Raw genomic sequence first — 14,974 nt, forward strand, 5'->3', positions numbered from 1 at the left:
TTCTAGGGATTGTTAACACATCATGTGCATTGATTGTGTATTGATAACTACACTGGCTACGCTTTACAATCGCATTTTATTCCGGGGAGTGAAGAAGAGACAGCAGTAATGTTGTTGTTTTTTTTTTTTCTCAATATGCTTATTTATATTACAATTAGCATAGTATTTAGGGTTAAAATAGAAAAATGTTTTTAAATTCCAGCACAAAGAGGCAAATTAGAGGCGTTTGGTGGCCAGAAAAATAATATTCCTATGTAATGCCATGGTTTAACCACTACATGCTGGTATGGCTGTTTAATAGGCTAAATATAACCTACATCGTAGTGGTCATAATAACTTATTTATTTATGTTTTGCTTTAAGACATTATCAAACACTGTAATGTTGATAAGTTTTGCTTTTTTTAAATGTTGAATTTAAAATGTCAAAGTCAAGTCAAAGTCAACTTTATTGTCAATTCTGCTATATGTACCGGACATACAGAGAATTGAAATTGCGTTACTCTCAGACCCTAGGTGCATACAGCAATTTAAAAAAAAAAAATGTGTAGTTATACTCACATCCCAGTATTTTTTATGACATGAATTAAAACAAAAGATCAGCAAATACAGAATTTAATCCAATCTAAGTTTTAAGTAACGTTTAAAAAACACAAGGACACCAACTGTATTCAAGGAAACTTTCTTGTATACCTTTTAATGGACAGTCTTCACTGAAACTCATTCAACTTCCTACAAGGAGAGAAATATTGCAGAAAGACTAAAAACGTAAACCATGATAACTAGCGTCTGGTTATGATCGCTATCAAGGTGTTTCTCACGCTGTCTAACTCCAAATATAGCATAACACCTCCTATTATCTAAAAATAAACATTAATTATAAGGTGTTTCATAAATACAACTACTGGCCAGATTTCCTAGAGGTAAACTAATACGTTAAAATGCCAAAGACTGATGTAATTTCCTCAACTTTCTGCAGGAAGCACTGAAATGAATGGACTTCAATGGAGGAACTATTGGTTGTTTGTAACTATTGCCCGCTCCAGCACACGCTTTACTTCCGCATTCCTTAGTTCCTATGGAAGCCTATGGGAGTGTCGCAACTCTGATTCTCAACGGCTCTGGTGTAGTTCTACAGATTCCAAACTCAGCCCAAATCTTCAGTAGGGCTGGGCGATATATTCAGACGGACCACAAGTTCGTTCACAGAGCTGTAGATCAGTGACGAGCTACGCAATATCGCGTTCAGTTTCGCGGGTGATTCACTGGCGTAGCTTGTTAGTGATCTAAGGCTCTGTGAACAAACTGGCGGTCCGTTTCAAAACAGCTGATGGAGATTTACTGCTAATCAAAGAACCGGCTTTACTGACGAGATGCGCATGAATATATTGAACGATATATATCGCCCAGCCCTAATCTTCAGACTGATCTGTCTAAGTGTGCTATATCTTTTCTAATTCAAAGTGATCATTATTATCACTTTGATTTATTCCTTTAGTTAGTGGGGAGCTTAGAGTGAGCAGAGCAGGTGCGTGTCATTATGTAGTCTTTTGCAATGCACTTGTCAAAGGGAGCGATGTAATTTCCTCATTATCTTCAGCTGGGATGTTCCTGTGACAACGTAGTGTTACGTGTGCATCAGGAGATGTCACTTTTTTTAATGGTATAAATGTCTTTTTATTGTTGTTAGCATAACTGTTGAAAATACACGTTTTATATTTTAAAATGTTTTTAACATTTATACATATTAGTTTTTATATATTATCATATGTACGATGTGCGTATTGTCCCATCCATCCTCATAGCAACGACAAACAACAAACCTTTTTTTAATCTAATTATTACTGTTCTTCATTTGCATGGACAGCTTCCTGAGGTAATGTTTATTGTAATATCCAAATATGTGTTATTTTAGGTTTACTAATAAGTGCTTTATTTTATTTATGAATTTTACTATTAAACATTCTATTTTCTTAAACAGTGTGCACTACTACATGGCATGTGTACTGTTACCGTAAAGAAGAAGAAATACAAAACAGTTGGGTAAGTACTCTATTTTTGTGATATTTCAAAGCATTTGACACTCTCAAATACAGAGAAGTGAGACAAACAGACCACCATTCATAACATTACCTTTTAGTTTAGTTGAATTTATTGTTAAATTAATAACTAAATCATATATTTTAACATCAAAGTAACATGGTTAAGTCTAATGGGCAACCCTGATGAATGCTGAACTTTAAAATCATATGAATAGTTCATCCAAATATGAAAATTCTTTTATAGTTTACTCAACTTCATGTCATACCATATGTATGACTTCCTTCCTTTAGCTGAACGCAAACAATTTTATATTAAAATGCTACCATGTGTCTTACACTGAACAAAATAATAAATGCTAAACTTTTGTTTTTGGCCCCATTTTTCATGAGCTGAACACAAAGATCTGAGATTTTTTTCTATGTACACAAAAGGCCTGTTTCTATCAAACATTGTTCACAAATCTGTCTAAATCTGTGTTAGTGAGCACTTCTTTGCCGAGATAATCCATCCACCTTACAGGTGTGGCATATCAAGATACTGAGTTAACAGCATGATTATTGCACAGGTGTCCCTTAGACTTACCACTCCAACACACTGTTGTATACGCTGATTCAGAGCATCCCAAACATGTTCAATGGGTCACATGTCCGGTGATTATGCTGGCCATGCAAGAACTGGGATGTTTTCAGCTTCCAGGAATTGTGTACAGATCCTTGTAACATGGGGCTGTGCATGATCATGCTACAACATGAGGTGATGGTCGTGGATGAATGGCACAACAGTGGGCCTCAGGATCTTGTCACGGTATAAATCAATAAAATGCTTCTGTGTTTGTTGTCCATAACATACGCTTGCCCATACAATAACCCCCACAATGTTGACACACCTGTGCAATAATCATGCTGTCTAATCAGCATCTTGATATGCCACACCTGTAAGGTGGATGGATTATCTCAGCAAAAGAGAAGTGGTTACCAACACATATTTAAGCCACTTTTCCACTATCGGGCCGAACGGTTGTCTTCGCAAACCATTCCATTCCGAGCTGGCTGGTACAGTTCTGGTTTTCTTTTTCCACTGCGGGGCTCATAACGGATCTCTTTGGAACGCAATTCAAATGCGTCAGTCGTTGCAGTGGTAGTACAAATGTTTACATGTGATATGAGGTGTAAATAACCACTGGGTTATGGAGGATGATCAGAAATTTCTTTAGATTTTATTACTAATTTGTATTTACATTGCTCAAAATAGTGCGCTAGTACGCTATTAAGAAATTAGCAGCCAGGCAACAGACAAGTGACAGATCCTGATTGGCAATGCCACACGCGCACACACAATCGTACCGAGAATTCTGGGCCGAGAACAGTTTGCAATCGTGCCGTGGCTCACATGGAAACACATCTGGAACCTTACCTGACAGCTCTTGCACTGTTTGACCTGATAGTGGAAAAGTGGCTGTAGACAGATTTGTGAACAGTATTTGGGAGAAATACTGTACAGAGAAAAGACTTGTTTGGACTCACCATCTGCCTCAGTTTTGTTCCATAACAATTACAGAATATGTATATTTTTCTAACATTTTGATAATTTAGTAGACACTTCAAGCTTTCTAAATACATATCTCTTGTGAGTTTCAGTTTATTTTAGTGACTTTCAGAGAGGTATTTGGGGAGACAGTGATGTCTGTAAGCGTACCCTATTCATTTATTTATTTATTATTACAAATACACAAAGTGCTGCCGTTACGAGTTTACACAAAAGTACACCTTTCACAGTTTGAATAATGTATTAGTTATATTTATATGACCAAAATTATCTGAATATTTAAAGGAATCATTTCCTATATTTTAAAGGAATAAGTCTTCTGAAGCAGAACAATGCATTTTACATCATATGGATTATATGGAGTCTTATGGTGGAGATTATGGTGTAATTTTCATTTTTGGATTAACTATTTGTGTGAAGATGCATGTGACTTAATATCTGCACAGCACATGTATATACAAAGGTGATGTGTCTGACTTTTATTACAGCGCGCACTACCCAATATCATTGTCCATTGCATTGTTTCACTGTAGACATTGCCTTATGCCAGTTTGGTACACATCGCCCAACCCTATGCAAAATGCTTGTTTATCAAGCCATTATGGATTATCAGTGAGATAAATTGCTAACTCAGGAGTTTCCAAAGGAAATGTTGTACATTGCAATGCTTCAATATGGTGTCATTGTACTGCTTTATTTGTGTTATGTATGCCTTACTATTTGTTTTGTTATCTTTGAATTAGAATGAAACTGAAACAAGTGAAGAGGACATATCAGATAATGATCCAGAATATGTTCCAGCTTCAGAAACCGATTCAGAAGATGATGAACCACCAAGCAGATTGGCAAAATCTACAGTTCTGGCAGAGAAAGAATCATCAATAATGGATATAAGTCATATCAGTGGAATAACTGCAAATGAAACATCCGCAAACACAACAGACTCAACATCTATTGCAAAGAAGGGGTTGAATTTTTGCTTTGTTTGCAAAAAAGCTCATTTTAAAATATCTAGACATTTTAAAGTTCATGTTAAGGAAAATGCAGAGATCGCCAAAGCTTTGAGTTTCCCTGCAGGCTCAAAAAGTAGAAAGGAGTGGCTGGAGAAACTTAGAAACAAAGGGAACTTCATACATAACTGTGAGGTGCTGAAAGATGGAGCTGGTTCACTTAAAGTCAAAAGAAGAGCCCAGGGTGGCTTTAAAAAATATGAATATTGTCTCCATTGTAAGGGCATGTTTTTGAGAGCAGAGCTATGGAGACACATGAGAAGGTGCCCTTCAAGACCAACGGACCATGACCACCAAGGCAGGAAGAGAATACTTGGCTTAGCATCAGTAGCCAAATCAACATGTTCAAGCGCTGTTGAAGAAGGGGTGCTTAAGATGTTAAGCCGCATGCATGATGATGAAATTGCTGCACTTGTTCGCAATGACATTTGTCTTTTAAGATTTGCAGAGTCCCTTTACAGTAAACATGGACATGATCCCTCAAAACACGACTATATTCGGCAAAAAATCCGCCAGCTTGGCCGATTTCTACAGACAATGCGCAAGAGGTCTCCAGTCCTAACTTTAGAGGATGTGGTTAAACCATCAAATTTCCTGAATGTGATTGAGGCTGTGAAGGAAACTGCAGGGTTTGATAAGAACAATAACATCTATAAGACTCCAAGTCTTGCATTAAAAATCGGCCACTCCCTGTTGAAAGTAAATGACATAATTCACTGCCATGCCCTCATGGCTGAAGATGAAAACCTAGTGAAGTCCTCAGATGCTTTCCAAAAGCTTTATCGGGCCAAGTGGTCTGAATACATTTCACACAGTGCTTTAAACACGATTAGTGATTTAAAATACAACAAGCCAACGAAACTTCCACTCACCGAAGACATCATGAAGCTTAACAAGCATCTTGATGAAAAGGTAAAGTCAGCAACTGCAGCACTGGAGAAGGCAGCAACACCACAGAATTATTCCAATGTTGCAAGAACAACGCTGACCAAGATTGTGCTTTTCAATAGGAGACGAGTAGGAGAAGTTTCAAAAATGAAGCTAAAATATTTCCTGGAACGAGATTGTTCAATTACACAAAAAGAAATGAATTTATCGGAGTATGAACAGAAATTGTGCATGTACTTTGAGCGGGTCGAGCTCAAGGGAAAAAGGGGAAGAAAAGTGGCAGTGTTGCTGACTCCTGAAATGACAAAGTCCTTAAATCTGATGATTATGAAGAGAGAGCAGTGTGGTGTGCCCAACAAGAACGAGTATTTATTTGCCGTTCCTCACTGCCTCACATGCTACAGGGGACATCAGTGTCTTAGGAAGTTTGCAGATGAATGCGGTGCCCAAAAACCAGATTTTTTACGATCTACTCAGCTGAGGAAAGAAATGGCAACTACTTCTCAGATGTTGAATTTAAAGAACAACGAAATGGATCAGCTGGCGGACTTTTTGGGTCACGACATAACAGTGCACAGACAGTTTTACCGTCTTTCTGAGGCCACCATACAGAGTGCAAAAATTTCCAAGCTGCTTCTTGCCCTTGAGAAAGGAAAGCTGCATGAGCTACGAGGAAAAACTCTTGATGAAATTGGAGGTATGTAAGTTCATATAAGTTTAAAAAGATTTTACAGTAAGGATCCATCTCTTAAGTTAATACACAATTGAATATACTTGGAATATACTTACCTATTGCCCCTTGCCCTTTGGAATATACTTACCCATTGCCCCTTTAGGAAGTAAGTATTCATTTCTAACGTTAAGACACACTAACATTAATTTTATTTTTAAAGGGAAGTTCATAGTATTTTTCACTTGTGTACAAATTCTGTAAAATGAGAATGTTGATAAAAATATAAATGTTTTCTTTATCAATTAACTTCTTTTAACTAAATTAAATCAACATTTGGTGTGACCATCATCCTGTGTTTAAAGCAGCTTTTGCACTAGGGGCACTTGCGGATAGTTTTTCAGGTTTGCAGGTGGGCCTCTTGAAGCATCTTGGAGACGTTGCCACAGTTCTTCTAGATTTAATCTGTCTCAGTTTGTTCTGTTTCTTAATGTCATTCTGTGCAGAATGGATGATGATAAGATCAGATCTCTGTTTGGAGCACTGGCTGTTGTCAAACAAAAGTCTTACTGGATTATTACATTTAATGGCAAAATTAATGTTTAGAAATATAAAATAAATTACCCATTGAAACACTACAGCAAAAGATAAACATGACTGAATTAAAATCCTTTTTAGCTGGTAAAAATACTAGTGTTCTAATAATTTTGGACACCACTGTGTTTGGAGCCCATGGGAGTCAGTAGAATATTGTGGATTAAAATAAAATGATGTGGATGAGATAGAAATGCATTTTCAGTTAAATTTCACCTTGGAGCTCTGAATAACTAGTAGCGAAAATTCAATAATCTAAATTTGAATCTGAAATCTGAAACTAATAAAATTGTTAAGTCTTGATAATTTTGTATATGTGTTGGTTTTGTATTTATTCAGTTTTTAGATCAATTCTGACAAATATTTCCTGTTGATAATTCACTCACCCCTCTGTCATTCAAGATGCTTATGTCTCTTTTTCTGTCAAAAAGGTTTTTGAGGAAAACCTTCCAGGATTTTTCTACATATTTCGATGGGAGCCAACCGGTTGAAGGTCCAAATTTAATTGTCAATGCAGCTTCAAAGGGCTCTTCATCATCCCATCCAAGGAATAAGGGTCACTGGGACAGGGTTTTAGAAATTTATAATGGATAGTGTATTTCTGGTCTATTTGTGACATACTTTAAAACAAGTGAATGTAACAGCACTCTAAAGAAACACATTGAGGTAAAAATTTCAAATGTATAGTTTATTTATAACATGATATAGTTCAGTAATATACCAAGTGAGCTTTTTGCTGAAAATTCTCACAATTACAAATGTTACATTAATTTTAGCTCAATAAAAAAATTAGTTAGTCAAGTAGTTACTAACATATTAGACAATATGCAACATTAGCAGAAGCATTCTCCTAGCAACGTTTTGCTATAATTCAGCGTTTGATCGAATTCGAATCAGTTGAAATAACTCGCTCATGAAGTGACTTATCGCCACCTGCTGGTAATTTACTGTGTTTAAAAGTATGCCTCCACAGCCAACATTTCTAATGTATATATTTATAAATCAATAAATGTATTTAAAACATTAATCTCACTTTTAATTTTGCAGTGTAAATTATGTAATCTCACTGCTAACAGCCATTTAGAATTTATTGATAAATTCATAAAATAAATTTCAAAGGTAATGCATACATTTCAAAAGTAAAAAAAAAGGCCTTTATAAAGGTAAATCAAATATGCAGATTTAAGATGTAAAAGCTAATAGAGCACTGATGAAAATATTGCTTCAGATTTTTTTTTTTTTTACGTCAGATATATTTCTAGTGGTACTTTTATGGGGATATTTTGTGTGGAATAGTATCTGCTGATATGAAAAGTTCACAGTATATCGCAGTAATAAATTTAATTTATGACAGCCATGAAATTGTGTTTACTTTTTACATTAAACACATTAAATATTACATGTATGCATGTAATATAATATCTATTTCCATTACAGGTTTCGGTCTTAAATTTCATATAAGGTGGTATTAAAAAGGTCTTAAAAAGTCTTAAATTTCACTTGTTCATATCTGCAGAAACCCTGCTGGGAACTTGTAAAGCCCTTTGAAAGCTGTATTGAAAATTGGCTGTATTGTGGCGTGCAACCAAAGGCATCGCTGGGATTCGAACGCAGGATCTCCTGTTTACTAGACTAGCCGGGCAGCACATTAGCCCTCCGGGAGGGCGACTCTGACAATCCAGGCTTCCAGAGAAGAGGCCAGGCGTTGGCTGATCGGGCGCTGGACAGCTTTAAGGCGTTTGCCGACAACTGTGTCTGGGCGTTTTGCAAAATTAACCACTCGCTATCTGAAAAGCTTGTGTTTGCTGGACTGGAAAACCGCCCAAGGCACCGCTGGGATTTGAAACCAGGATCTTCGGTTTACTAGACAGGCGCTTTAACCAACTAAGCCACGGCGCCAACCCACATGTTAATCGTGGGGATGGCGGCTTAGACGATGCATGAATAAACACTTTGTACGTCCTGCTTCCTCCACTTGATGTAAGACAGTTATTGCCATACCTCACTGAATTGGTTCTTGGGCATGTTTTGCTACCTTTTAAATATGATTGACTTTTTTTTTTAAACAATTTACGCTGAGAACAGGAGGCCTCCAAATGGTTTCTGCTGTCAGATTGTAACACTGCGCATGATGGGCTTAAGAAAATGGCAAAAATCACAACTCAAGCTCCTCTGTGTCCCCATTCGCTGCCCGTTTTTTTGGTAAAGCATGACGTCGGCTGTATTGTGGCGCGCAACCAAAGGCATCGCTGGGATTCGAGCGCGGGATCTCCTGTTTACGAGACAGGCACTTTAACCAACTAAGCCATGGCGTCAAATCAAAAGCAAGGCTGTCGGGAGGGTGACTCAGATGGTCAAAACATCCAGAGGCGGGAAAGGTGCTGGTAAGCTTAAAAGAGAGGCGCTGCGTTCGAAACCGCATACTTCCATACTATATAGTGGGTAAAAAGCAGTAGGCGAGCAAAAAAGTATGTTTGAATGTTCAGTATTCATAAAAGAGTAGGCGAGAATTAGTTGGCGAGTGGACTAATTCTCACAAGATTCGGACGAACGTATACTTAAAGTGCGTTCGAATATGCCTACTTACCTACTATATAGTAGGAAAAAAGAGTACGTGAAGAAAGAAGTACCTTCGAAACCTCAGTATTCATAAAAGAGTAGGCAAGAAATCCCCGGATGTCCTACTGCTTCAGCCCAGATTCTGAAGTGTTCATCTAATGCACACTTTTCAATCCCAGGAGGCCACAGGAGGCCAAAACGCGACCAGGGTGCAAACCGAAACATGGTTCACTGTCTTAAAATCATATTTGTTGAGCTACTGTATCGTAAACTGTTGATTTGCATAAGGTGCCAAGACATTAGACAGTAATGCATATATATATATTTCTGATCTCGCTGTAAAACACGTTTTATTACGTATAGCTACCATAGACATCTTAAATATGATTACTAAATGTTTAACAACGGACAGGAATATGTTCTGAGAGAATTAAATGAGCACATCACAACACGAAACAGACATCTAAATGAGTGATGGACATTATGTGAGTTAATGTAGAGTTCATTGTTGTCAACACTGCTTTAGATTAATGTAATGTAAATAAACACATGTGCATATAGTAACTAAACATGAGTTATCTGTTTCATTTGTCCAATAGTACTGTTGATAAATTAAGGAGCATTTGAATTTGATGATAAACCAATTAACACAACAGCTACCTCATAAATGTAGTATTGAGCACATGAATCAGAGGGAACTGAATCTTGGCTGGATGTTACAGGGACAGATGAGACAAGTATGCTTGTCTGGTGAAGAATGACTGATAAAGCAGTGCTGCCATCAAAGGCTTTGAGTGAGTACACTACAGACATCAATAAAACATATTTTAAACCTTAAGTTGCAGTTTATTAATAATATTTAATAAAAAATAAAAAATTTAATTAAGCAGAGCTATTACACCACTTTTCTGATTCTAGATTTCTGTGCCTTTGTTGCAGATATTTTGAGGTGGAGCAGGACCTGAAAGCAAAGATGACAGCAGCATTTACGGGAAAAAAAGTAAAATCTGAAACTTAATATAAAGATTGTTCATTTTGTTTGTTACTTCTAATACAGAGATCTAATGACATTGTGCTGTTAAAATGATAGCTTTTGTATTGTATTTGTGCATCTTTGTATGATCTGAAATGTCTGCAGACTGGTGTGTGCAGTGAGAAAGGAGAAATCCACAGCAGCGTCCTGGAAATAAATAGTCAAGTGCCATCGATGAGACCCTCCATCACTCCACCTGCCCTTTGCCTCATCTGGACCAGATGTTGCTGTGGCCTCTTCATCCTCAATGAGCCCAGAGCCAGCGAGAGCATCTAGAGCAGGGGTCCCCAAACTTTTTTCTGAGCGGGCCACATATTTTTCTTTTCTTAAATGGGGGGCCAGGTCGGTTATAAAAGAAAATACCATGGGCTGGACTGACTACTATTATTATTATTTTATTATGATTTTACCTTTATTTATTATACTTTTTAATGCTAGAATCGTTTATTATTTTGTTATGCACCAAACACAAGATCTTCGAGCAGCTGATCCACGTTTCCTTTGTGCAGATATTGCAAACATGGAGGAAGATGTACAAGGTAGGGTCATTGTGTTACTAATGCTATGAGTTATTTGAGCATCTGTTGTGCTTATTTTCTTTTTATTATTATAAAACATAACTTATTATTACAGGTTCAGGGAAAGATGGTATTTATCTTTAACAATGAACAATCATAATGAAAAAAACTGAAAACATAACTATTAGGCTTGCTCACATCAAAGAATGCGATTATATACACGGAAATATGATTAAATATCTCTGAATCAAATTATTAACATTATAGTTTATCAAAAAATGGATTTGTTGTTTTTGTTAAGCCTCAGGGATGAAAAAAAAAATTCAACAAGAATTTAGGCTAGTTTTGCGTGTGGATAAACAATTTTGAATACAAAAAAAAAAAACATATTCAAAAAATAAAGAATTTGGGTTTTCCTGACAAAAAATATTTATTTTAGAATTAAAAAATACAAAAACCTAAATGAACCCAAAACGTATCTGTTATACTACAATCACAATAAAAGAACAGCTGTTTCTTTAACATGACCACAAAATGAACAAATTTCATCAATATCAAAATATTTATAGAAAGATGAATTAAACCCGTTGCTCATATCTATTAACTTGTTGCACTTGTTATAACGTCATTGGTGACATGATAACGTCAACATGGCGGAAGACGTGCAGATCAAATCCATACTCAACGAGATTTGGCTGTAGAGTACGTACTCTTTTAGCGATCATTAAGTAAGTACTTACTGAAATTAAGTACCTACTCATCCAGTATGCGCTTTCGAACGCAGCCACATTATGTACGTATGTCCAACTATTATTATTACTCTTGTTTTTTTTTTTTGTAAGAAAAATAGGACAATAATTTGTAACAGTTTTTTTTTTCTTCAACAATGATTGTTTTACAATAACGTTTAAACCTAAAAGTGAGGCACTGACAAATGATGGTCATTGCAAAGTGATGGTGCTAGGGAGCAATGTGCTTTTTAAAAACATTTTTATAGGTTTAACATTAGATTAACAGCTCGGATTATACGCTACTTTGACATGAGACACAGAAGATGCTAAAAATTGAGTCAGGCGTGACTTCCGCGTTCAGAAAAAAGGTCTACAAGACAATCCTAAAAGACAATTCCTAATACAGTCCTTTAGGAATGGTTACAAAATATGACTATTAAAGCCTTCCTCAAAACCGCCAATGTTGGTAGTAAAAATGAGCAAGTAACTGATGTGTGCAAATTAAATCCATACACACTGATGTTAAAATGCTAACAGTGTCCTTTTTTATGCTTCAACCAAAAAAACTGTGTACTTCCTGTGAGATCTCTCTTCAATTCATGACATTCAAATGTGAAGTTCTTACACTGTAGACAGAGTCCATTTGTCCATAGTCCATATTTCAAGTTGAAACGGTAAAGTGTACCATGGACAAAACATATTGCTTTAAAATGTGAATTAGAATTTCATTGTAGAAGCCCTGTATAGGATTCCATTTGGAACCCTTAATAAGGCTTCTTTTGATTATGAATCTTCATGTGCTTGCCAAGGCTTGCTTTTTGAGTGAAACTCTTTCCACACTAGTCACACGTGTAAGGCTTCTCTCCAGTGTGAATTCTCATGTGTATGTTAAGGTTTGCTTTACGAGCGAAACTCTTTCCACACTGTTTGCATGTGTAAGGCTTCTCTCCAGTGTGAACTCTCATGTGTCTGTTAAGGCTTTCTTTACGAGTGAAATTTTCTCCACACTGTTGGCAGGTAAAAAAGCTCTCCAAAGTGTGAATACGCATGTGGTATTTAAGTTTTGATTTTCCACAGAAACCTTTTCCACACTGTTTGCATGTGTAAGGTTTCACTCCAGTATGTATTCTCATGTGTCTGTTAAGGCATCCTTTTTGAGTGAAACTCTTTCCACACAGTTTGCATGTAGAAGGCTTCTCTCCAGTGTGAATTCTCATGTGTCTGTTAAGGCATCCTTTTTGAGTGAAACTTTTTCCACACTGTTTGCACGTGTAAGGCTTCTCTCCAGTGTGAATTCTCATGTGTGTGTTAAGGTTTTCTTTACGAGCTAAACTCTTTCCACACTGTTTGCACGTGTAAGGCTTCTCTCCAGTGTGAATTCTCATGTGTGTGTTAAGGTTTACTTTATGAGCGAAACTCTTTCCACACTGTTCGCACGTGTAAGGCTTCTCTCCAGTGTGAATTCTCATGTGTTTGTTAAGGCTTTCTTTACGAGTGAAATTTTCTCCACACTGTTGGCAGTTAAAAAGGCTCTCCAAAGTGTGAATACACACGTGGTTTTTAAGATTTAATTTTCTGCAGAAACTTTTTCCACATTTTCTCCAGGTGTAAGGCTTCTCTCCATTGTGAACTCTCACGTGAATGTTAAAGTGTCCTTTTTGACTGAAACTTTTTCCACACTGTTTGCATTTGTAAGGCTTTTCTCCAGTGTGAATTCTCATGTGCCTTTTAAGGTTTTCTTTTAGAGTGAAACTGTGTCCACACTGAAAGCAAGTGAAATTACTCCTAGTTCCTGTATTTTGTGCTCTTTTTTGTTTAGAAGTATTTGCAGACTCTAAGGAACAAACTGATTTTTCCCCAGATACAAAATTATGAAGATTCTCAAACTGATCTTTCTCTTCGGTTTCATTCAGTACTTCCTTCTCCTCTTTCAGCGCTGTTAGGTCTACGGTGGAAAAACAAAGAAATAAACGTTAACCCCAGTTTAATGGCACAAAGCAACTGGCATCGTAGAAATGCTAGATCCTATACCATGGTGTCCAAACCCGATCCTGGCCGGCTGGTTTCCTACAGTGTTTAAGTTGGCCTTTATACAATTAATAAAAATAAAAAAATCCAGATAATCTAATGATAGTGTTTAGGAAATCTATATAGACTGATCTCTACTATTTTATGTATCCTAGGGGATAAAAATCATCAAATTGAATTCAAAGTGATGAGGGAAAATAAGAGAAAAAACTAAACCCATTTAACTATCAAATAAAAAAAAATAAACTTCTGAGTTTTTATTTAGGGGGCAGTTTATTAATGGGATTTTCCACTGATCTTTTAAATGGAAAACAACCCAAAACTGACTGTCACAGGATGTTCACTCATAAATCACTAAACTTTTTCTGTAAAAAACTTTAGTAATATTATCATTACACTTTAGGAATAAGAAATAGTTTTGCACCAGTTGAAAGAGAAACAGTCAAGTATGGTGAATTGTGCTCTGCATTTAATCCATCGAAGTGCATACACAACAGGAACACACACCTGGAGCTCCTTATGCCCATAAAGTGGGCCAATCACGTTGCATGAACAGTCTGTGCATCTGACTGATGGCCTGCAAGTGCGTTTTCATATTTAAAGAATTCAGTACTGACTTTTCAAACACGAGTTTGCACGTATGCAACAAATGCCTCATTTATAATGGGTTTTATCATTTCTGTCTCGATGCGCCAAGAAATGGTATCACAACATGGTTGTGATATCACAACATCTGACCAATCAGAGAACACCTGGGTTTCCATCAACAGTGAGTTTTGTGGAAATCAAAGCGTTTCAGAAAGGGAGGGCAGAGAGGAGCAACAATAATGTACAGTATGTGGAAAATAACATGTTTTTAAACCTCAAACTGCATAAACACATCACCATTTGATGCTAAAAAGTGAATAACAAGTCAACCATAAGATTACTATTGTTTTGAATGTTTAAGCGCAGTTACTAAAAAATATTATGTTTATTTCTTGGTAAGACACATTTGACAGCAAAGCACTAAACTTGAGTCAGGAGGCATGCAAAATTTTAATTTCGTTGAAAAGTTCTTGAATTTCTCTCCCAAAATGTCCAAACCTTGAAACTATTGATGTAATAGCATTGGACATGACTTTAGCTAACACTACTGTTTCTGCATCAGCCGTGTTTGATCTGTTCATAAAAGAATTCAGTAACACTTTCTTTGAAGCCCATATTTATAATGCATTATAAGGGTATGCTTAAGGCACTATAATGAATTCATAGTGCATTATAAAAAAAATGTATAGTATGTTGTATCATAAAACTGTTTTAATGTATTGTAATTTTTATTTATTTGTGGTTATAGCTTTTAAGCGTGTGATTATCT

At 36.4% G+C, this 14,974-nt stretch overlaps 1 protein-coding gene and 1 pseudogene across 1 annotated transcript in view; one reads left to right on the forward strand and one right to left on the reverse strand.

Moving 5' to 3' along the window:
- Positions 1-6,189, forward strand: part of LOC141342494 (uncharacterized) — a 47,036-nt gene extending 40,847 nt beyond the window's left edge. Inside the window, exons 8-9 of the mRNA XM_073846955.1 lie at positions 1,980-2,041; positions 4,330-6,189. Of these exons, the coding sequence (XP_073703056.1) occupies positions 1,980-2,041; positions 4,330-6,189 (1,922 nt within the window). The remainder of the gene's footprint in view (positions 1-1,979; positions 2,042-4,329) is intronic.
- Positions 1-14,974, reverse strand: part of LOC141338782 (uncharacterized) — a 551,053-nt pseudogene that overhangs the window by 329,472 nt on the left and 206,607 nt on the right.

Source organism: Garra rufa, chromosome 1 (assembly GCF_049309525.1).
Source record: "Garra rufa chromosome 1, GarRuf1.0, whole genome shotgun sequence".
NCBI classification, from domain to species: Eukaryota; Metazoa; Chordata; class Actinopteri; order Cypriniformes; family Cyprinidae; genus Garra; species Garra rufa.